At 36.7% G+C, this 25,366-nt stretch overlaps 1 protein-coding gene across 2 annotated transcripts in view; it reads left to right on the top strand.

Annotated features, from left to right (window-relative positions):
• The window catches only part of LOC102902896 (cytochrome P450 2C25-like), a 29,899-nt gene extending 4,920 nt beyond the window's left edge, over nt 1-24,979 (top strand). For both annotated transcript variants that reach the window (XM_076563023.1, XM_076563024.1), the window contains exons 4-9: nt 3,691-3,851; nt 6,011-6,187; nt 12,607-12,748; nt 18,358-18,545; nt 21,939-22,080; nt 24,494-24,979. In XM_076563023.1, the coding sequence (XP_076419138.1) occupies nt 3,691-3,851; nt 6,011-6,187; nt 12,607-12,748; nt 18,358-18,545; nt 21,939-22,080; nt 24,494-24,675 (992 nt within the window). In that variant the 3' untranslated portion in view covers nt 24,676-24,979. The remainder of the gene's footprint in view (nt 1-3,690; nt 3,852-6,010; nt 6,188-12,606; nt 12,749-18,357; nt 18,546-21,938; nt 22,081-24,493) is intronic.
• Nucleotides 24,980-25,366: the final 387 nt, after the last annotated feature.

The raw sequence follows: 25,366 nt of genomic DNA on the forward strand, positions 1-25,366 counted from the left end.
TATTTATGGCTGAGCATACCATTGTCTCTTTTTGCTCTGTGCCTTGAGTAGCTGTGGGTCTCTGTGTTAATCATCATTTACTGCAAATCAGAGTTTCTCTGATATGGGTTGAGAGATGCATTAATCAATAGACACCATGATAATTTATTTGGAGTTGATAAATACTTTGCCCATTTAGCAGAGTGATAAAAGATTCTTCCCTAAGGTTGATGATAAGTCTAGGCACAGGGCATTGACCTGATAATGGTGCCAAGTATGCAATTTATCTCATGAAACAGGTCTTAAACCAAAACAGAATGTTGTTTGCAACTTCAGTGATGTTCATGTTTACTGTGGCACCAGCTGATATGTCTTGCCAGGCAAATTGTTGTTGTAACTTACAGAGTTTATAGGTGGGTGATACTGATCATTACTTTTCTCTTCTGATAGCCCACATAGCATATTCCAGCACTATGAGAGCTAGTGTATATCAAAAATTTTAGAGATCTAAAATTAAGAACTTAATGATGCACCTAAAATATTCAAAAAACGAACAAATAATACCATAAAAAGCAGATAGGAAGAAGGCTGAGTATGGTGGTGAATGCTTTTAATCCTAGCACTCGGGAGTCAGAGACACAGGTAGATATCTATGAGTTTGAGGCCAGCCTGGTCTACACAATAAATTCCTGGACAATTATGTTCTCAAAAACAAAACAACAAAAAGTAAACAGAAAGAAATAATAAAAATCAAGCCTGAAATAAATTTGCAATGTAAAAACAAACAAAAATGCAGAGAATCAATGAAGAGTTATTACGTTGAAAAGATTTGCTAGATTGATAAAAAAAAAATTCAGGGCCTGGAGAGATTGCTCAGTGGTTAAGAGCACTGTTTGCTCTTCTAGAGGATCCAGATTCAATTATCAGCAATCACATGGCAGCTCAAAACTGTCTGTAACTTCAGATCCAGGGATTCTATAATTCATGAAGACATAGATGCAGGCAAATCACAAATGCACACAAAATAAAAATACATAAAAGGAAAAATGTTAAACAAAATTAACCAAAAGAGAGAGATGAACCAAACTGCAGATGAAATACAAGGCATTACAAATATATATATATAGTTGTAATTGGATCATTGGAATATATATATATATATATATCATGGTTTCTCTGTGTAGTCCTAGCTGTCATGGAACTCACTTTGTAGACCAAGTTGACCTCAAACTCACAGAGATCCATCTGTCTCTGCCTCTCAAATGCTGGGATTAAAGTTGTGTGTCATCATTGCCCAGCCTGAAATTCGGACAATATTGAGGATGGACTAGAAAGTCATACCCACCAAACTGAAAAATCTGAAAGAAAAAGATACATGTTTAGATATATATGACTTGCCAAATCCAAATCAAGATGAAATAAATAATTCAAATAGACCCATAACATCCAATGAGATAGAAGTAATTAAAAATTTCTCAACTACGATACTCTAGGACCAGTTGGATTCAGTGAAAAGTTCTACCAAATCTTTAAAAAAGAACCAACACCAATACTCCTCAAATTATTTGGTAAAACAGAAAATGATGAAACATTTCTAAAAATCTTTCTACAACATTGGTATTACAACAATTCCAAAACTAGGCAAAGAAAAAAATAAAAGAAGAAAGAAAAAAAACAAGAAATAAATTAAGGAAGGAAGGAAGGAAGGAACGAAGGAAGGAACGAAGGAAGGAACGAAGGAAGGAAGGAAGGAGAAAATATTGGCTAATATCTTTGATGAATATGAAGAAAAATATTTTTCAATAAAAGATTTGTAACCAAATTCATAATGCATGAAAAAGATTATCCACTGTAATCTAATTGGATTCATTATAGAATTTCAGTGATGGTTCAAATATTTAAATAAATAAATGTAAACTTCATTACTTTTTCTTACATGGAACTTATCATTTTGGCTTATGCTCTATTAAAACATATGACAGCACAAATCTGCAAAATGAACAAAGAGAAATCAAAGGAATTATTTCTTAATTAAATTATGTACTTAATTAAACAAGAACCATTTTTGTTAACTTTTTGACTCTTTGGTGATTTGGGGAAATGTTTACAAACCTACAAACCTCACTTTTGCGCAGATATGCTGGTTAGAGTTTATTGAACATAGTCATCGTGTACTTCTTTTAAAAAATGAACATTATTGCCCCTAATACTGCATATAGTGTGGGCTTCATAAAGACATTTCATAGCAGGGTAACATGTGTTTTGAACATGCTCAATTACCCACCCAGTTCCCATTTTTCCTATTGCATCCACCCCCTTCTTCTTTGCTAGACTTAAAAAAGATAATTTATTTCTATTTTATGTGTATAAATGTTGTCCTGTACATCCATGTGTGTACCACTTGTGTGCCTGGTACCACAGAAGTCAAAAAGTTGTATCAGATTCCCCTGGAACTAAGGTTACAGAAAGTTATGAGCCACCAGGTGGGTGCTCAGAACTGAAATTTCTTCCTCTACAGCAGTAAGTACTCTGAACACAGAGCTATCTGTCTAGCACTGACCTTGTGTCTACTTTTCAAATACTGCATTTACTTCTTACGGAGCAAAATGCATTGTTTTAAATGATCAAATGAGAAAAGGGAAATCTCATGTTGTTTCCCCTTTTTGGAATTTAACTGTACAATAAAAGTTTTCCTTTTATTTAGTGATGCAAACAAATCTACATGGAAGTGGCTGTTCCTGAGATTACACATTATTGTCCTGTGAAGAGTGTAATCTCAAATGTTGCCACCTGCAATGTTGACATTTCCTCCTTCCTGGGATCAGTACTTGCTTCCTTGGTTACTCATTGTGGCTTCAGATCTTCCAGGTGTACACTCCTCCATTTAAATCACATATATGACAATCAAGATTCCTGTAAGAAACAATTCTGTAGCAGGAATCTTCATGGTTCTTATTAATAAAATCAAATCTGAGGCCAGTTATTGGGGTGAAATGCTGGTTGGTCAGAGAGACAGAACAAGCCACAGCTAACCTCACCTGGCCACTTCTCAGCTGGTCTTGTTACCTCAAACTGGAAGCTTCTATGTCCTCAGCTGAATTGCTGCTCGAAAGCCTGAAGCTTAACCAGCTAAAAGCTTAACCAGACAAATGCTTCTGGTTCCTGGTCCTCACGCCTTATATATCTTTCTGCTTTCTACCACCACTCCCTGTGATTAAAGGCGTGAGTCACCAAGCTTGGCTGTATTCTTGAACAGGTGGATTTCTGCCTCTAGAACACTAGGATTAAAGGTGTGTGCTACCACTGCCTATCCTCATGTTTAATATTGTGGCTGTCCTATTCAATGACCCCAGATAAGTTTATAAGGATACACAATATTTTGGGGAACACAAAACCACCACACAATTCTCTTCTAAAAACAATAAATTTTAGGTTTATAAAATCTTTTATTTTATTTCAAGTATCAGGTAGATAAAGGTATAAAAATTTGTGTAACAGATTTGATCTGTTCTTACTTAAGTATTAAGTTTGAGCCACCTCAAGGCTAAGTTTAAAGAGATATTTTACTTCTATATATAACAAATGCTTAGCTGTTAGTAAAATTGTAATTAGGTATGGTTTAAAACTTATACAGACTCTTTACTTGCTAACAAAAACAAAATGTCTTTTTATATTTTAACGATATTTTTCTAATTGTTTCTAATTATCCAGGCTCACCCTGTGATCCCACCTTCATCCTGAGCTGTGCTCCATGCAATGTCATCTGCTCCATTATCTTCCAGAATCGTTTTGATTATAAGGATCAGGATTTTCTTACCTTCTTGGAAAAAATACATGAGAATGTCAGGATTCTCAGCTCCCCCTGGTTTCAGGTGAAGTCAAGAGCTTTTCCTTCTGAGAACATACTTACAGTCTTTCATTTTCATAGGTCAAACTCAATATGGACCAAGAAGTGAGGTGACAGGACACCACAGTTTGGAATAACATATTATGGAAAGAATATCTGGAAGGTGGTTCTAAGTCCTTTGCTGTACAAATAGCAAAACTCAAAGGCAAAAGCTAGATTGCTTCAAACCTGCTAGTTCTCTATCCATTGATTTTCTAATTGTTGTCCACGAGGTGTCTGTATAAAGTGTTATTGCATTCACATCTAGAAGTGTGTCCATTTGTTCACAGAACATTATTCTATGCATACTTCTTGCCCTCTTTTCAATTTTGTATACATCCTCATCATATTATTAGTCAGGGATATTTTAGTTTAGAACACACATGTTCTCAGAGTTGTCCTAGGCTGAACTGGCATCTCCTGAAATTTCCATAAAGAATGGTTGTGATCTGGGCTGCCCAGCGCAACAAAGCATAGCAGTCAGGCACTACTATGGTGAGAAAATGTATGGGGTGATATTGGAGAGAGAGAGAGAGAGAGAGAGAGAGAGAGAGAGAGAGAGAGAGAGAGACAGAGAGAGAGAGAGAGAGAGAGAGAGAGAGAGAGAGAGACAGAGAGACAGAGACAGAGAGAGAGAGAGAGAGAGAGAGAGAGAGAGAGAGAGAGAGAGAGAGAGAGAGAGAGAGAGAGAGAGATAGTTCATGTCCTGTGGACAGAGGCACATCTGAAGAGGTGAAGCAGTGAGAAGGGGACTGAGGTGAGTGGCTAGATTGCCAACAGGGACAAGGGGATGTTTGGGCTTTGGCTGCTGCAAGGGCACATGTTTGGGTTCATGGCCATGTTGCAGCCATGGTCTGTGTGATGTCTATGGCTCCTGATACCACCATAGGCCAAGAGGAAAGGTTTGTGGGGAGTTGGTCCTGTCCCTCACTGGCTGCAACACTAGGGAGAGTGGGCCCTGCACCTCTTCTGGGCAGCACAGTGAACCTGATTTTGTTGACAATGGGTGAGCTAACCCTAAGAATGTGAGTTTGGTAGGTTTGACCCTTCCCCTCACTTGCTATATGGTGGCATGGGTGGGGTAGATGTGCCCCCCAAGTGCCTTTGGCAGCTGGGAGAGTTGACTCTGAAGTCATAAGTGTGGGAGAGCTGCCCATGATCCCCCCACCAGCTACAGCAGTCAGGAGAGCACACCTTGCTCCTTGCCTGTGCAGCACAGTAGAGCCAGTGCTGTTGGCAGGGGTGTAGGTGAGTCAGCCCTGACGCTGTGAGTGTGGGAGAGCTGACCCCACTACTTGTCTGTCATGTGGTGGTGTGGTTGGGGAAGAGAGGTCCCTTTTACCCTTAGCCGCTGCTGCCTGAGGCAGATGAGGGCGCTGACCCTCCCCTTTACCAGCTACACCACTTAAGAAAGCAGGCCCTGGTCCTAACCTGGGCAGCATAGTAGAGCTGGATCCTGTTGGCAGAGGCTCGGGTGAGCCATCTCTGAGGTTGTGAGAGTGGGAGAACTGGCCATATCCTGTCTTCTGCCACGTGATGGTAAAGTCAAGGGAAAGAGGCCCTCCTCCATTGCACCTCACACCTGTGGTGGTTGAGGGAGCTGGCCTTCCTCCTTACCAGCTTGCGCACCTGAAAAAGTGGGCCCTGCACCTTCCCTGGACAGTACATCAGAACTGACCCTAGTGACGCTATTAATTGCAGGGGCTGCAGGTGAATCAGGCCAGAGAATGTAGGGTGGGAGATCCGGCCCCTCCCCTCATCTGTCTTATGGTGGTATTGGTGGAGGAGAGATTTCCTCTCCTTCCTTGCAGCCTGTGGCAGTTGGAAAGGCTGGCCCTGAGGTTATAGGAGTGGGAGGATTGTTTCTGCTCTTCACCAGCCTCAGCTCTTGGGAGAGTGGCCCCAACACCTTCCCTAGGTAACACAGTAGATTTGGCCCTGATGATGTGGGTGTGAAAGAGCCAACTTAGAGGGCGTGAAAGGGGTGAACTAGCCAGGGCTGTGCAGACAGATTACTGTGGTTCCGAGGACAGGGGATATGGCACATAGATGGCACACACATGTATGCATGAATACACACACCACACACATGATTAAAAGCAAAACAATACATCTTAACAAGAAATTTATTTTTTAATTTTGTAGGTCTGCAATAATTTCCCTTCACTAATTGAGTATTGTCCAGGAAGTCATCACAAGATAAAGAAAAATATTGATTATATCACAAGTTACGTTTTGGAGAAAATAAAAGAGCATCAGAAATCACTGAATGTTGCAAGCCCTCGGGACTTTATTGATTATTACCTGATTAAACAAAAACAGGTAAAATGTTAATATTAATTTATTTTATTGCTCCAGTCTTTTGTGGTTTTTTGAACATTGAAATGTTTGTCAGGGATGGTTTAAAGTCAGTAGCATTTGAAAAACAGGTTTAGTATTTATTATCTGTTGGGATGAACCATATTGATACTGATAAAAATAAAGGGAATTTGTTAACTGGAATACATTCCCTCTGTTTTTTAAAAATATGGCAGCAAGAAAAATAATACAAAGGGCAGGTAAGATGGGAAAAAATCTAATAAAGAAGAAAATAACCAACTATCATGGCAGTGTGAAAATTAGCATCATAAATGCACATAGTTAGCTAGATTTCCTGCATGTCTAGTGGATTAAAATTGATCTGGCCATAGTGTTTCTTTTAAAAATGAGAGATCCAAAAGTTAATTTCAGAATTACTGAGGGGTGTATGGAGAGATATGAGGTGGGAAAGAGTAGGTGTATGGAAGAGTAAGGTTTGAGTATAAGTTCAAGTTACTTTTCCCCAAAATGAATTAAAGACTGGTATCTATTAGGTACCCTTCCATCATGATATGCATTGGCATTGTGTACTTTATTCAAAAGAAAATTTTCCATTGTGTTTCCTAGGGAATCAATAAAAGCCAGTTGACTATAGATGTTTTGGTTTGGTTGTGGACATAGATTCTACTCCACTGACCTTAGTTTGTCCTTTGCTAGTACTCCACTAACCTGAGTTCTTCATTACTGCATCTGAATAACAGTACTTAATATCCTGGCATCTGAGTCCCCTGATGTTGCTGCTTTCTTTTGACAGATTTTTTATCTAGTTTGTGTCTTTTAAATATGTATTCTTGTAAGATATAGTTCACAAAGTCCACTGAATGCAAAGTGACGTCTCTAGGCTGTAACCATGTTTCACTTATATTATGGTGGTTCTTCATGTGATTACAAAACACTGCATCTACCACCTCTTTCGAGTTGGAAAGTATGCCATTACTTTGCAAAAACACACTCCACCCACTACTGATCACTCCTTTGCATCCACACCATCTGTAGTAGTTTTTATTGTGATTTCTGTATATATATATATATATTTGCCTATGATGAATGGATCATCTAAACTGACTAGTGTATGTGTCTTTCAATTTCTGCCTTGCACTTGCCTAGAAATTGGACTAAGTACTTCTTCCTTTCTTTGCAGCAAATTTCATTTTCTTGCATTAAGAGCACAATGCACTTATTATCATAGATGGATATTTGTGTTATTTCTATATGTGGTTCGCCTAAGCTATACATATGAACATTGGACATCTTTGCCCATAGCTTTTTTTTTTAATTTCTCTCTCTATATCCCCAGGATTGGTGTTTCTGAGTCAAATGATAATGTTTTTCTTTTTAGAGCAACTGCTAAAAACTTTCACATTAATACACTATTTCATATCTTGTGATTTTTTATTTCCCAAATAGCTGCCAAAAGGTGTAATTTTGAAACTTTATTATTAACATCAACTCAGTTAGTGTGAAGTGGTTTCTTAGGGCAGATTTAATGGGTATTTTCTTCATAACAGTGGAAATGAAAATCTTTTTAGGTGCCATTTTGCCTTTCTGTGTCTTCAGAGAATTTTTATTCAAATGTTTTGCTTATGACATTCCTTACTGTGTGGATTTGTGGAATTGTGTATGTATCTAGATATAAACATCTCCATATAAATGGTATGGAAACATATTTCCATCCAGTAGTGGTCATTTTCATATTCTTAATTATGTCCTGAATGCATTAGCATTTTGTCATGGATGAAGTCTGGTTTATCTGGGTTTTGGGTGGTTTGTTCTGAAATCTATCAGTCCAAACCATAGGGAACAAGGTTTATCCCTAGTTTACCTCTCCAGCATCCTTCTTCATGTAGTTATCCTGCTTTTCCATCATCATGCTGAAGTCTCTTCCGTTAGGTAGAGCAGGCTTGGAACTCAGTTGTAAATGACTTGGCCTTAGATGTTTAGGTTAACTCTGGCTACCAAGGCTCTACTGGTATTGATGTTGATTGTGTTCAAAAATTCACTACTTTCACTACTGTAGCTCTGCAATAAGATTTTTAAACAATTGTTCTATGGTTGATATATTTGTTTTATTTTATTTTTGCAATATTTTATTAATTATTTGAGAACTTCATGTGATGTAATTTGAACATTACCCTCAACTTTTATTATCCTCCTCTACATCCTCTCATCTCTTCCTACCATACTTTGTGATTTCTTTTTTCCCTCTCTTCCCCATTGAGTCCAGTTTCTGTTGCTCACCTAGCCTTAGGCCTGATATGTAATCATCCCATCAGGGTCTCATCATTGAAGGAAATTGACTCTCCCCTTTCCAGGAGCTTATCAGCTAGACTTGGTACTTCATATTTCCTCTCCTCACTTTGTGCTGGGTTTTTATCTGGTGATGCCTATGTAGTTTTTGTGTAGGCTGTCACAGTTACTCTAAGTTCTTATGTTCATCTCTCTTTTTGTCTCCAGAAAACACTGCTTCCTTGATCTTATTAATCATTGAAGGCTCTTACAACATTTCTGCTTCCTCTTCCACATGATACTTAAACCCTCTGGGAAGGAGTGTGTTATGATTTAAGGGTGAGCATGTCACAATGCTTTATTCTCTGCGCATCAAACAGTTGAGTGTCTCTGCATTAATTGCCATCTCCTGTGGGAGAAATTTCTCTGATGAAAAGTAAGACAGTTCTGGACTGTGGAAATAGTAGTAAGTCATTAGGAATCATTGTATCACTCTACTGTTAGTCCATTAGACTGATAGATTTGACCACAGAATCTTAGCCCTTTAACAGTTGTAGATATGGTTGCTCTCTAACAAAATGGGCCTTAGACTCCATCAGAAAGCCGTTGTTGCTCTCAGGACATTGGTGTAACTATTGCACTACTGGGCGTGACTTATCAGGCCAGGCATTGTTGTAACTTGCTGGGTCACAGCTGGGTGAAACTGAGAAGAACTTTTCTCCCCCAGTACCATGGATATCACATCACAGCACAACAAATGCTAGCCAATAGGAATGAAGCTTCTAGATGAGTAGCAGCTTCATTTCTTCATGTTCTGTGACTCAAAAATATGTCATCAAAATACTGATTTTCTATAGAGTTCTGGAGAGTGACCTGGAATATGGACAATAACCTATCATAGCTAAGGATCCATGTAAATCTATTGGCCAATCACTCAATGTAATCTTTGACTGGTCCTGAGGCATGTATATGATGTATGTGTATTTGCATGTTTAAAGCTACTAGAGTAGTAGTTTCTCATAAGTTTTTCAAAGGGCCTTTTGTGTACTTATTTATCTCTTCTCATTCACTCTTTTACCTACTAACTCATGTTCCTTTCATCTGTGATTTTATTTATTTGGTCTTTTCTCTTTTCTTTGATTATTTTGGCTAAAATTTGCCAATCTTATTAACCAAGTTTGTTAACAAAGTTCCTACTATTTGATTTTGTTTGTTTGTTTCTATTTTAATATTTTCAGCCCTGACTTCTGTTATCTCTTTCTGTCTAACCTTTTAGGTGTTGTTTGTTCTTATTTTTACTAGTCTTTCACATGCACTTTTAAATTATTATTATTATTATTATTATTATTATTATTATTATTATGTGAAGTTTCCAATTTTTATGTAGATCTTAGTGCTACAAATAATCTTCATAGCAGCTTTTCAATTGTGCCCCATAGGTTTTCATGTGTTGTGTTTTTAATTTCATTCAAGGTTAGGAATGTTTTAATTTCCTTCTTTATTTCTTTCTTAACCCAGTATCCATTCACTAGTATGCTATTAAATTTCCATGAGTTTGTGTCCTTTCTGATATTTCTATTGTTAGCAATGTCTATCTTTATCTTTTTATGGTCAGATAATATGCAGGATACAATTTCAATTTTCTTAAATTCTTCAAGATTTGTTTTGTGTCCTATTATGTTTTCAATTCTGGATAAAGTTCTATGGATTTCTGTGAAGAAATTATATTCTTCTGAGCTTGAATGGAAGGTTCTGTAATATATTTTAGGTCCATTTGATTGATGATGTCATTTAGCATCATAGTTTTTCTAGTTTTTGTCTAGATGGCTTATCCGTTGATGGAAGTGGGGTATTTAAGTCATCTGCTGTCACTATGTTTGAGTCATTCTGTGATTTTATATTTAATAATGTTTGTTTTATGCGACTGAGTGCCCATGTGTTTGGTGCATAAATGTTTAGAAATGTAATGTCTTCTTAGTGGAGTTTTTCCTTTAATGAGTATGGGATGTCCTTACTCATCTCTTTTGGTTAATTTCATTTTTGAAGTTTGTGTGTGGGCTCAGAATTTCCTCACAGTCCCACTTGAATTTGTTTTTGCATTAGAATATTTAAGCATATGAAAGTGACTCATTAGATTATTCTGAGTAATATTATTACTTTTATCCTGATTTCATTTCAGATCATTTTTGTATAAAGTCACAACTGGACTTATTTTTTTTGTCCTGAAATTGTACTACAATCATTTATTAGCTTGGATTGATTTTACACAAATTGATATTACATGTGATTTTCTACATATTTTATCATACTTCATTAATATTATTGTACTTTATCCTTCCTAATTTAGGTTCCCCTATTTTATTTATTTGTTTAATTTTTTCAGACTAAGATTTCTATTATTATGTTATATTATTATGTGAAATAATTCAAAAGTACATGCTTTTAGATTTTATTTCCATACGAAATTTAGAATAAAATTTTGAACTTTTGTAACACAGTGTACTTTATATTTGTAATTTTCCTAGATGTTTCTTGTGGCACATACCTTATCTTCTAGCCATACTTTTTAAGTATTTATACCATGAAAATTTGTATCCACAATTGTCAACTGATTTTCTTAGTCAACTGTAGTGACTATGTACCCTTGTTTCCTTTGTTCTAATAATGTGCTGTATTGTGGTGACTGATATTTTTAAGTAACTATAGATTTTGGGGGTAATTGCCACTTGGTCATAGATTGTAGTCCTTAAAGTATTTTAAACTAGGTCATTTTAATATCTTTTGGTTACTCATTTTTTAAGTTCTCTTATAGTTTTAGATATTATCTTCCAAAGAATAAATTCAAATGAGCAACACAATTGTGGATATCATTTTCCATCAGGAAGGACAAATAATATCACAATGAGATTTAATGCTACAATTGTTAACTGTAGAACTTTTTCAAAGAAAAAAAAACTGCTAGTAATCATATAATGAGGTGGACACTAATATAAAGTTAATGAGAATGTCGATTATTAGAGCCATTGTGTAAAACCATGTCATGGGTCCTCTAGAATCTCTTTCTCTATCATAGGACCCAAGTACTTTACTTCTGAGATTATATTCAAAGTATATCAGCATATGGAAAAGGCACCTGCACGTTCATGTTTTTCTCTTACTGTATCTCTCAGAGTCGCTGAGATAATCAATATAGAAATCATCAATTGATGGATGAATGGATAAGAAATGTGGCTACACATGTAAAGATATATTACTTTTATTTTATTTTATTTTACAATACTATTCAGTTCTACATAACAGCCACAGATTTCCTTGTTTTCCCCCTTCCTGCCCCCCTCCCCTTCCCCCAGCCAAACCCCCTTTCCCACCACTTCCAGAGCAAGGCCTCTGCCAAGGACTATCGACCTGATAGACTCAGTCCAGGCAGGGATATATTAATTTTTAAAAGTAAGAGGGAATCAAGTTATTAATGCACTAAGAAAGAATGGGTTTATTTAACACAAGGACAAAGAATCTCATTACAAACCCCTCTTAGTTTAATAGAGAATTCCCAGAGACAGAGTCAAATGTCCTCCACTGTTCTTTACCATATGGAGACACAGACTCTCATTTTTATGTATGAATCTGCATATCTGAAGATTAGACATAACACATTCTTCTTCATATGGTTTTGATGGGAGAATATAATTAATTAACAAAATGTTTTGCTTATGTTTTTAGGGCATAAAAGTACAAAACTATACACACTATTGTGCACATAATCACACAACTGCAAGAGTTAGGCTAGTAAGGAATCAAGGTGATGTCAAAAATTATAAAAATCTGTGCCATAATCTTTGAAATAATATGTTAATTTCTCCTCTACATTCCAGGATCCTTATTGGCAACAATATAAAACAAATATTCTGTAGAAGTCTTATTATAAAAAACTTACAATTAAATAAATATTCATGTCAAATTAACTAGACCCCAAGACTACACAACTCAGTAAACTTCTATGAAGTTAGAATAACCATTTGGAAAGGGAGCTATGGTTTTTTATTTTAAATTTTCTACTTTCAGTAACAAATACATAAACTTGCATAAAACTGTAGAGCCATTGTAATCAGATGTGCTGGTAAACAACTTATCAGATTATTGCATCAAATTATTCTTAGGCACACAACAATCAACTATCGGAATTTACACTTGAAAATCTGGCAACCACAGTGACTGATCTGTTTGGTGCTGGGACAGAGACAACAAGCACAACGCTGAGGTATGCTCTCCTGCTCCTGCTGAAGCACCCACATGTCACAGGTAAAGACTCAGGTGGTGACCCATAGCAGGCCTATAAGATGCTGGAAAGACTCTGCTAGTGTCTGTGTGCCATTCTTAGAGAAGTCTCAGTCCCTCACTGGATGTAAAGAACAGCATGACTAAGAGAAACACTCTGACTGTAGTAAAAGCAATCAAATTCTGGTCACTGTGTGAGTTCTCTGGAAGGTAAACTATGACAGGAGTGGCCAGGATACATTGTCCTGTGGATACATGTTCTTTAATTTTCAAAAATCATGTCTTCAAATCAGCTAAAACCTTTCAGTTTCCTTTCCTCATTCTGATGAAGCTAACTTTAGGGTGGAGAAAAGAAAACTCACCTCATGGAAGCATAAGCAGAAAGCCTAGACTGTACTGAGTATGGCTGAGATAATGTTCATTCTGAGAAGTGTTCAAAATATTTAGGTTCTACAGAAAAAAATTTCCATTAACACATAAAATACAGATAAAGAAATCTTATCACATCAATAGTCCATTTCCTTAAATTTGTTGAACAATGATTTTTTTCAACTGTACAAATACCACTTTCTTTTACATTATTATTTAAAACAGATTCAGTGGTTCAGCATGTACAAAGCACATTCTTCCTCCTGTGCCCAACATATACTACAGGATAAAAACACAAATGTGAATCAAAATTTATATTTTTAGGATAGGAAGAGATAACAATAAGCAGACAAGGAGGCTTCACCAATTTATGGAACCAATAATATGAGGAATGAGAAAAAATATAGAGCAGGAAAAGATGATATTGAAGCATAAATGTTAGATCACCATGCATGTAGCAAGACAAACAAGCTGTGGATCGACATCTACAGACCAGTGAAGACTCCTGCTCCAAAGCAATAGAAGTTTAAGTAGAGAACAAAGCTGTGTGTAGGATGCTGACCTTGCTAAGGATCTCTTCCTATTCCCATTCAGCAGGTGACCCCCTTCAGAAAAATAAAATCTTTAAAGAAACTGAGTATAAGAAGCCCTTTACCTGAGACATTGGTGATTGACAGGGAATGGGCTCTCAGAGACCTTTCAGTGCCTTGTTCCAGGGTCTATACTCCAGACAAAAGGAATAAATCAGCACTCCATATTTTACCACCTTGATATAAAATATTTTCCATGTATTAATCAGAATAGATTCTAAACATCCATTCAAGACACAGACTCATGGAGTTTCTGGAGTGAATAGAATCATGGACCCCTTCAAGGAGATCCTTGGGTCACATGTTAACTATTCTTATTGAAACTACACCAGGATTCTCAAGATCAGCTGGCTTCTGATGAGTTTCTAAAACAAAAGGCAGATGAGACCTCTAGGTTAGCCATAATTTTTGTCCAATTTTCCATTTCTTCATGAAATTTGTGAGAATGTTTTTCATGCTATTATCTGAAGTAGAGTCATAGGAAGCCATGGGCTCCAGGAGCCTGAATACCTCTTGTGGGAGGGTAAGTGTGTCAGAGATTTTGCTATGTACCAGGTCTGGAGCGCTCCCAGTTCCATATTTACCATGTGGTTCCTATAGGTGTTTGACAGAAAATGAGGGATGAAAGAGAAACAATTTTGAGTCTAATACTTCTTTTAAATGAATATATATTCCCAGCACTTTAAAATATTTACTTAAATTTCCAGTATAATTCTAACACAAGATATGCAAAATTACAAATGAAATACATCCATTTATCAAAAAGACTGCTAATAATGGAAAATAATCATAATTTTCATGATAATGGATATTTATGTATTTACAATTAATCTATCAGTAAACATTGGTTTAACACAATGTTATTATCAAATCTACTGTTTTTCCCTTTTATTAAACATCTATTTTTCTCACATATCATGATTATGACTTCTCCTCCTCTACTTCGTCCTGTTCCTCCCCACCTCCTCTCACTCCAGATATCATTTTCTGCCTCTCATTAGAATACAAGCAGGCTTCTAAAAATTATATATAATATAATACAATGTAATAAATATAATACAACATAACAAAAATAGCACAACAGAATTGGACAAACAAACAAAGGAAAAGAACACAAGAGAAGGCACAGGAAACAGAGACCCATTCATTTGTACATCAAAGAATCTCATAAAAACACTAAACTGGAAGCCATAGTAGATATGCAAAGACCTGGTGTAGACCTGTGCAGGCCCTGTGCGTGCTGCCTCAGCCTCTGTGAGTTCATATATCCTTTATTTTGATTTTACAGGACCTTTTTTCCTTAGTATCCTCCATCCTGTCTTGTTCTTACAATCTTTCTGCCTCCGATTCCACAGAGGTTCCTGATCCCTGATGGGAGGTATTTGATGGAGATATTCCATTTAGTGCTAAGTACTTCAAGGTCTCTCATTGTCTGCATATTGTCTATTTGGGGGTTTCTATATTTGTTGCCATCTGCTGCAAGATAAAGATAAAGATGGCTGAGCAAGGCACTGAAGGATTAGTATAGCAGAATGTCATTAGGAGTAATTTTATTGCTATATTTTTGTTTTGTGTTTTGTTGATTTTTTTTGTTTTTAGAACAGAAATATTTGCTTTTACCATAGGCCTCTGGATAATCAGACTCCCATTATTGGCCATCAAACAAGTTTCAGGACTAGTTTTCATTTCATGGAGTGAACCTTAAGTAAAATCAGTTTTTGGTTGGTTACACCCACAAGTATTGTAACACCATTGCCCTAGCATATCTTGCAGGCAAGGCAATATTGTTAATGAAAGGGTTCGTGGCTGGGTTGGTGTTTATATGTCTCTTTTGATAGTATGTAGAGTACATTCCAGTACCATAGATGCTGGAACATAGGGATGAAGGTTCTATGTAGGCATCAGCTTGACTTCTCCATGATCACACAGCTGTATAGGTGTTGCTTCAGCAATGGGGCCTTGATGTCAGTTTGTGGAGAGCAATCTATTGTCTTGGCTACAGCCTGGGTTATTTGGAGATGTCCATCAAGCTCCTTTGACCAATAAGACGCAACCTAACCCTGGTGTTGGAAGTTTCATTTGGTGACAAGGGATGTTCAGTTGGGGCTCTTGGATATTTCATTTAGATCACTTTCGTATGTTTCATATAGAAAATTTGTACTGTATTGAGATTCCATACTATCACTCAAATGGCCCTGAATTTTATCTGTCTCTCCTTATATTCCTTCCCTCACCCCTGCTCCCCTGCCCAGTCAAGCCTCCCCACAACATATTGATAACTATCTATTCTATCTCCCCTTCCTAACAAAATCTATCTGTCCTTCATAGTCCCTTACTTTATATTTAACCTCTGTGGTTCTACAGATTGTAGCTTAGTTACCATTAATTTAGCAGCTAATATCGACATATAAGTGAATACATAACATATTTCTCTTTCTGGTTCTGTATTACATCACTCAGGTTGAGTTTTTTAAATTCCATTCATTTACTTGAGAATTTCATGATATTATTATTTTTTAATTGCTGAATGATATTCCATTGTATAAATATACCATATTTAAAAACAATCTATTCCTCTGTTTAGGGATATACACTTTGTTTCCAATTTCTGTCTATTATGAATAAAGGAGCAATGAACATTGTAGTAGAATATTATTTTAACGTGTGTTACTTTTGTTTATGTTGCATTTGTTTAACTCTGTGAAGCTTTGTTGCTGTGCCTGTCTGAAACACTTGATGGTCTAATAAAGAGATGAATGGCCAATAGTGAGGCAGGAGAGAAAAATAGGAGAGGCTGGCAGGCAGAAAGGATAAATAATAATAAGGAGTGAGAAAAGAGATGGAGGAGTGATAAATCAAGGAGCCAGAGAAGGAGGAGGACTCCAGGGGCCAGCTGCCCAGCAACACAGCAAGTCATGGAGTAAGAAACAAAGAAAGGTATACAGGAATAGAAAAAAATCCTTTAGACAAAAGGTAGATGGGATAATTTAAAGTTAAGAAAAGCTCGCCAGGTGGTGGTGGTGGTGCATGCCTTTAATACCAGCACTCGGGAGGCAGAAGCAGGCAGATCTCTGTGAGTTCAAGGACAGCCTGGGCTACCAAGTGAGTTCCAGGAAAGGCAGAAAGCTACACAGAGAAACCATGTCTCGAACCCCACCCCCCAAAAAAATAAAATAGAAAAAAGAAAATCTGGCAAGTAACTAAGCTAATCTAAGGCTGGACATTCATAAGTAATAATAAGCCTTGGTGTGTGAATTTATTTGGTAGCTGGGTAGCAGGCCCCTTCGAAAAAAGCAAAAACAAGCAACAACATGGTTGAGCAAGTCTTTCCATGATCAGATGAAACAATTGTTAGGTGTGCCCAAGAGTAGTATAGCGGTATCTTGAGGTAGATTGGTTCCCATCTTCCTGAAGTATTGTCACACTGATAACCGTAGTGGCTGTACAGGTTTGCACTCCCATCAACAATGCATAAGTGTTCCCCTTGAGCCACATCATTACCAGCATGATCTATCACTTTTTTTAAATTGATCTTCACCATTCTGATGGGTGTAAAATGAAATTTCAAAGTAGTTTTGATTTGCATTTCCCTGATGACTACGGTTTTTGAGCATTTTTCTAAGTTTCTGAAATTTTTTCTCAGCCATTTGAGTTTCATCTTTTGAGGATTTTCTTCTTTGATCTGTACCCATTTATTATTTGGGTTATTTGTTTTCTTGATATCTCATTCTTTGAATTCCTTATATATTTTGGATCTTAGCCCTATATTGGATGTGTTGGATAAAATCTTTTCTCATTGTGTATTTTGTCATTTCGTCTTATTGATGGTGTCTTTTTCCATACAGAAGCTTTTCAGTTTCATGAGGTTTCAATGTGATATTGCTAATGAACTGAGGGGAAAGAGGAAGTGTGCATGTGTGTGTATATTTAGCATGTATTTGTTTATGTAGATGATGTAGATGTAATTGAAATTTCATTTCCCATAAAGAGGAAGTGTGCATGTGTGTGTATGTTTAGCATGTATTTGTTTATGTAGATGATGTAGATGTAACTGAAATTTCATTTCCCATATCTGAAAGTCAATGTTGTGCATATATAGGCATATAAGAAACAGTCATTTTATAAATGTGAATATATTTCAGAAGTTGCTGAAGAGGTTAAACTTCTTCATTACTACATGTGGGAATAAAAAATAAGAACCTTTCAAAATTGTACATATGCAACACAACACATTCATAAATACACATATCTTAGAATGTGATTTTAAAAGAATATTGTCTTTGAATACAGATTTAGTATTTGAGTTCCAATATTCTTTACCACAGACTAAACCATGTTGACTAATTATATTCTGTTTTGATTGATACTTTTAATTACTTATATTTTATTTGCAATTATGGCTGTATTATATTATATTATTTTATATTATATTACATTATATTATACTATATAATAAGTGTATGCTGATATATCATGATATCTGTATAGGATAGTGATATAAATCCACAGCACTGCATTTCTCCATAAATATATGTATAAATACTTTTATCTCTGAATGAAAAATGCACATTTTCAATTGTTTTACAAAACCTACATCATGCTGTGTATGGCCTGACATTGTGCCAAACATGTCACTTTTCTCCTATTCCCCCATTTCTCTCTGTGACCAACCAGCTAAAGTCCAGGAAGAGATTGATTGTGTGGTTGGCAGAAACCGCAGCCCCTGCATGCAGGACAGGAGCCGCATGCCCTACACTGACGCCATGATTCATGAGGTCCAGAGATTCATTGACCTCATCCCAACCAACCTTCCCCATATGGTAACCTGTGACATTAAATTCAGGAACTACCTTATCCCCAAGGTAAGCTTGTCTCCTCTCTGCTGTACCTCTGTGCTCCTGATATTCCCAGATCACAGTGAGGTTCAAGGCCCTGTTAGCCAATGCTGCTGAAGGCTTATACTGCTTCACAATCAGGAGGGCAGCTCTCTTCTGCAGGTACAGATACATCTGGTAATGATACTTCCACATTTGCTCTCACTTTCATATACTGTTTGGCAAAGCTTAGGTATTTCTGTTGGAATGTTCAAACACTTTGTCAAATTTCCAAAAGTCTTTTCTAGATTTTTATCATTATGAGAAAAAAAAATCTTCAAATTGTAAAGAATTGATATCCTGTATTCTTTCAAATCATCAGTAGGGTTATGTCATTCAATCATTTATTTGTTATGTTGATTTCTCTGCCATGTTTCTTTCCAATAATGTAGCCTGCAAATATCTTTTTGTAGGTTATCTAAGTGATGATTATCAGTTATTATTTCTCTAGTGCCTCTGCTATTCATTCGATCTGCATAATGGAAACAGTTAATGTAATCCTTCTGTTGGTCTTATTTTTATCTAAACATGTGAATTTTACTATTTCTAACAGGTATCTGTAAATGTATGTGGAATTTGAAGTTGTTATGTGGGCTAATACTTTTCAATGTGCTTTTTGTATTGCTTTATTCCTGGTTTCTCTTCAGTTAGATGAATTGCAGCATAGTGATGATCAGACCTGGTTGCAGTGGGCATCACTTGTCTCATTTCTGATTAGGATGAAGGATTGTAACATTAATATCTCTGTATCAAGTTTGATATTTTGGGAATACATTGATAGTTGTGTATATCAGATGTTATTTTTTAGTCTGATTTATTTAAGGGTATAAGAGAAACGTTATTGTAGAGTCAATTATGTATGAGCATGACCCAGGAACACAGATTTTTTTTTCTTTGAGATGACTTTTATTCACAAATGTCTGTACAGTATTTTCAAAATTGTTCTCTGCTTCCATTTTAAGGTTCTGTGTATTGTTTACCCTTTAATCACTGACTATATATGTAGATGGAATTTTCTTCAGTCCTGACTTGACCAGTGGTCTGGATGAATCTCCCCAACCTGTGGTCCCACAATTGATTATTGAAAAAATTACTCATAGGGTTATATTATTTACAAACTGTATGGCTAATGCTTATATTAGCTAGCTTTCTCAACTTAATTCAACACATTCCTATTAATCTATGTCTTGATATGGGGCTTCTTGGCTTACCAGTACTTTCACATCTTCCTTCTTGGGTGACTGGATCACACCTCCCCTGACTCTGCCCTCTTCTCGCTAAAACTCTCTTGCATTTTCCACCAATCCATATGGCTGTTTTTCTAGCCATAGAGCAAAACAGATTCTTTATTAACCAATAAAAGCAACACACATTCTCAGCATGTAAAAAGACATCCCACAGCACTGTATATGTTATCAATACATATGTATGTTGAATTTTCTCTACTACACATTGCTTATGACTTCTATGTAAAGAAATTTCTGTCCATAATTTTTCTCCTCCAGACTTCTTAGAATTCTTATATTAAAACTGAGCTGGTGGCTTAAAACTAAATTAAAAATGTTCCCTGATGTGGTTCTGTTTGTACTTAGTTCATTCTGTGGCCACTTAGTTCATTTTGAAGACCCCAACTCTTCTGATTGAGTTCCAGATACTATAGATGACAAATGCAGAATTTTTATAGCAATACCTTCATCCAAAAAGGATGAAGTTGCTCTCTACTGGGTAGTTCTGTAGTTTTTCAGGGTAGGGGGCAAAAAGAGATTGGTAAGTTTCCAATAACTAATATCATGTGCAGATGATGGAACTAGATTTGCCAGTGGCATTGGGCTTTGTTGTGTGATAACAGACTTAGTATATGGGTGAGGTTGCCAGTCTGCTTTGGCTAAAGGACACTCCTGAGGTAAGACTGTCGAGGTCTATGCTAATATACATAACTTGTTTATGTTCGTGTCCTTAGACCCAAGTAAATGGTAAATAGGACAAAGGACAAGATAGGAGTGACATATCTTCTCATGGCTTCCTTGGGTTTAGACCCTAGTTTGAGGCAAGTGTTGCATCAACTAAACTTATATCCCTTCATCGCTCTGCTGCTGGATCATGATATGACTGGTCTCTTTGGGTCCACTCAAGCAGATTATCCCATTTATTTCCCTTTGTGGAACAACCTGGTCTAGAAATAAGCATGACTTCACAGCTGATTTTCCCTTCTGACAAGTAGGAAAAGTGATTTCTTTGATCAGACTAGAGCCACTGATCTCAGCAGAAGTAATAGGAAAGGACCCAATGATCTTTGCCATAATTGTTCTGGTAGATTTCAGAGTTTCTAGCCCAAGGGGATTGTGCTGCCTCTTCAGAAACTCTGTCATTGTAGCAGAGAAGCAGTCGTGGGCAATGTGTAAAGAAGTGGTTATGAATATACTTTCAATGTCTATTGACACTAGAACTTAATTTTCACACAATTTACATATGCCAATAATGTTCTTTTTAGCTTTATAAATTTAAACATATTCAGTTAAGCTGCAAATTAATATGTGTTTCAGCCTTGTAAAAGCTTTGTAGAGCACATTGCTAGAAACTTTGAAATGATTCGAGATTAGTTTATGTACTATTTAAAGAAAGCTAGTCAGCTCCTGTTCCCAGCAATTTCTGTATATCCCTAGAAGTTTTATTGATTTAGCTGTCAGCAGATCATCTTACTTTGATCTTATTTTGTTTAATTTTATTTTCCCCTCTCCTCCTCATTCCAACACTTCCTTTCCTTCTCCCAAAGAGTCCTCATCTTGCTTTTCTGACACATATACATAGAAGTATTTCTGTGTTTGTGCCTGTGCATTTATATAAATACATTACATACAAGACTGTACACCTCTACTCTGGCACATAGCCCTGCATTTACTTTTCTGTCATATAAATACAGATACACAGATAGAGAGATTCTGTAAATGAGAAAAAAAAGAGTGGTAATTATCTTTCCAAATCTTCCCTATTTTACTTAATGAATGGTCTCCTATTCTGTTCAAAATACTCAATGAATAATTCTACTTGGAAACTGATTCACATGAGGGGTGCACAGAAGTGATGAGCTAGAGCAGCCAGTGGTCAGAGAAGCACAAGTCCAATCTGAAGGAAAGGAAGAAGAGATTGAGAAGTTTTAGGCCAAGCACTCATGTGAAATGTCACTAGATGGCACTTTAGCCACATCTGTGCCTGGCCTCAACCTTCTCCCTGCTCCTTACCTGCTCTCTGTGTTGAAATGTCCCTGCTGTCCTTTGTTCTTAACCCCTACTATGGAGTGGAAGGTGAACTAGGTTATTTTCCAAATGTGTTTTAGCTCTATGCTTTCATTGCAACTTGATTTCTCTCTGTGTGTTGTTATAGGGAACAACAATAATAACATCACTGTCATCAGTGCTGCATGACAGCAAGGAATTCCCCAACCCAGAGGTATTTGACCCTGGACACTTTCTAGATAAGAATGGAAACTTCAAGAAAAGTGACTACTTCATGCCTTTCTCAACAGGTAATAGAAACCCATTTCCATAGCTCTAGTGACATGAGAGTCCCTAAAGATTTACACAGTGGCTCCCTAATGGCCAGTAGACTTGCAAAAATCAGAAGTATGAACTCTCAATGACCATTCACTGTCATGATAAATAGATTTCTTCCCTTTCAGGTTATGAAAGTGAGGCTTTGATTGTTCATCCACTGTTAAAAATTTAGAAAGCTAGAGTATAGGGTGTTTGTATTCTTCCTTTAGCTACATCACAGAAATATCAAAGAAAGCAAACTTCATTTACACTTTATTCACTCACTATGAAAATGGAGACACCATAGTTTATATTCAGGTCTTTTTGCTGTGTCACTCACCCCCATGCTCAACTATGCACTTACAAGTCTCCAAAATACAGAAAATTACCAAAGAGCCTCAAGTGCACTTGGTAAACACATGAATGAACAATACTTGATAGATTTCAGTTGGACAAGGGCAATGAGAAAGATTCCCAGATCTCTGGGTTATTGGGGATAAATCAGCACATTTATATCTCAAACCTTATTAATTAATGCCCAAGATGGAGCATCATTCTAATAAATGACTGACTCCCTAGCTGCCTCAAAAGACATAGGTAATGGAGGATTATAAAAAGAAATCCTGTATCATTAAAAGAAGGTTTTAAACCATTAGGTCAGAGCATTTTTACTCAGTTCAGAGTTCCAGGGACTTCAAGATCATCATGAGATGATGGAGACATTGTAGATGTGGCAGAGCATTCTGCAAAGATGATCTGGAACCCTGTTCCTTCTCATTCAGTATGAGAACAATGGATATTGAGTCCACACCTACAAGGTGTATGCTGTCTTTGGATATGCAGTTTCTGTCTTTGGTTTTGTTATTTTTTATAATGAAAACAGAGACTCTTCCTCAGTTTCCCAGCCAGTCTGCTTACAAATGTGAACAAACACACTTAGCTAAAAGGTATTTTTGAAATTTTTATTTCTTAATGGTATAGGTAATTAAGAAAAAATAATTCAGCTTATTCTATTTGCCCAATTAGATGTCCTTTCATGCAGCTATCCATCTACCCACCCATCCAATAACTGCTGCAGGCCATGGAATAATACAACAGAGGGCCATTAATAATTCAGGTGTCAACCCACCAGATGAATAATTCCCTGGTGGAGGAATGTCATTTTAGCAAGGCTTATAAGGCCACATACTCTGACATTGTTTGCTCTTGTCTGTAATTTCACATGTGCATAAATAGCTGAGGAATCTCATCACTACAGTGCATTCTCATGTAATATGTGCATGTAATCTCATGATCACATCTCAATCTTATGAGCACTTATATCTGTGGACTGTCAAAACATGATTCATTTTAAGCTGTATAATTTTAATAAATTGAAAATATACTAGGATGTGCATCATAACTATATCTATTGTTCTATGAGGCCTATAGAAACTTAGAAATCTATTTTATATAATTTTCTCAGGCTCAAATAGGAGAATGCCATATCTCCCCAGTTCAAGACAGCTACATACAATTAGCTGATTTAAAACCTCACAAAAAATTCAAGGTTGACTAGTTGCCCCTGCAAATGAATCACACAAGGTCAAGATCACAGGCATAAAGCAACATTGGTAGCAGTCTTGCTAAAATCTGGCTGATAATTTAAGATATATCTCCCTACACAAATTCCTATCACCTTATCTCATGAGCACTGTGCCCTCAGCCTCTACTTTGTAGCCTTCACAGCTAAGTGTTGCCATGGTTACTCACTCCCAGCTGTACTGGCTGCTTCATGTCTGAGCTGCCTCCAAGTCTGAGAAAAACTGACACTTTTAAATGTTAGTTTAGAATGTTATTCACACTTATAAATACAGGATACAATGCATAATTTCTCTATTTCCTAGGCTGCCAAATAGTTTAACTTTATAACCCCCTTTATAGGCTATCTCCTTAATAGATACTGAAGCAGCTGTGCATTTCTTCAGAGCCACAGTTGCCCCACTAATGAGAAAGCTGAAGTTTATTTCATGTGTGTTATCAGAATGGCTCTGCTCCTTATAGTTTACCTAAGTAATGAAATATGACCCTCCTCAGATGTAACTTTTTATTCCCTTCCCTATGATGTATATAAGGGGTGCAGAAAAAAAAGAGAGGAAGAAGAGAACTTGAGAGAAATAAAGAGAATAACCAACACAACCTGTATGAGTCTTTTTCCCTCAGATAGATAGATAGATAAGAATTATTCTTAAGTCCTGCTATACTGGGGCATTCTCTTTGCAACCCTGGAGCAGTCCTGGGATCTGGTCTCATGGACTACAATAAATAACTTACCATTCATTAATAATCTCCTATGTCAGGTACAAGTACAGTGATTCTCACATTTACAAATGAGAATAGTAATCTTCTTTGGCTTTCTACCCCTAGGAAAACGGATTTGTGCAGGAGAGGGCTTGGCACGCATGGAGCTGTTTCTATTACTGACCACCATTTTACAGAACTTTAAGCTGAAATCACTGGTTCACCCTAAAGACATCGATATAACCCCAGTGGCCAATGGATTTGCCTCTCTGCCACCCCCTTACCAGATCTGCTTCATTCCTGTTTAAAGAAGAACAGACTTTCTGGCCTAAGCTGTGTTGTTTTTTGCAATCATGTCTACACCTTCATCCAGCTCCTTCCTCATCAGGGACAAAGTGTCCTGTTTTCCCTTTCAGGTATTCACATTGTGTCAAGACCAAGGAAACACCTGTCAACCATTTTGCAGTTTCTGAAACCACTGCACAAATATATTGCTATTTTCTCTTCTCTGCAACAGTGTGATTATCCCTTGTGCTAATGTGTATCTGATCTTGAGTTAAAATAGAACTTCACTGTAACACAACAAATATAATAAAATAATTCATGATCATTTTTTCTTCTGTATGTTTTCACTAATTAATATATTTGATTTGTGTATCTGTTCTTAGACTTGCTTACAACTCAGGTAAAAAAAAATAAATAAAAGAAAATGGCGTTCCCAAAACATCATGCTGGTCCACATATTGTGAAGCATAGAGAATGCAGGAGAGAATGCTAGAGAGATATTTCATTCACTAAAGTGCTTGACACACAAACCGGAAGACTAAATCCAATCTTTGGCATATATATAATGGCCAGGTGTGTGTGCTTGTTATACCAACACTGGGATGACAGACAAGAGATCCTGAAAGCTTGCTGGATACCCAACCCAGCCTAATTAATGAGCCTTGTGTCCCAGTGAAATACCCTATCTCAAAAAACAAGCATATCACCTTCCAA

This window comes from Peromyscus maniculatus, chromosome 1 (assembly GCF_049852395.1).
Source record: "Peromyscus maniculatus bairdii isolate BWxNUB_F1_BW_parent chromosome 1, HU_Pman_BW_mat_3.1, whole genome shotgun sequence".
Lineage (NCBI taxonomy): Eukaryota > Metazoa > Chordata > Mammalia > Rodentia > Cricetidae > Peromyscus > Peromyscus maniculatus.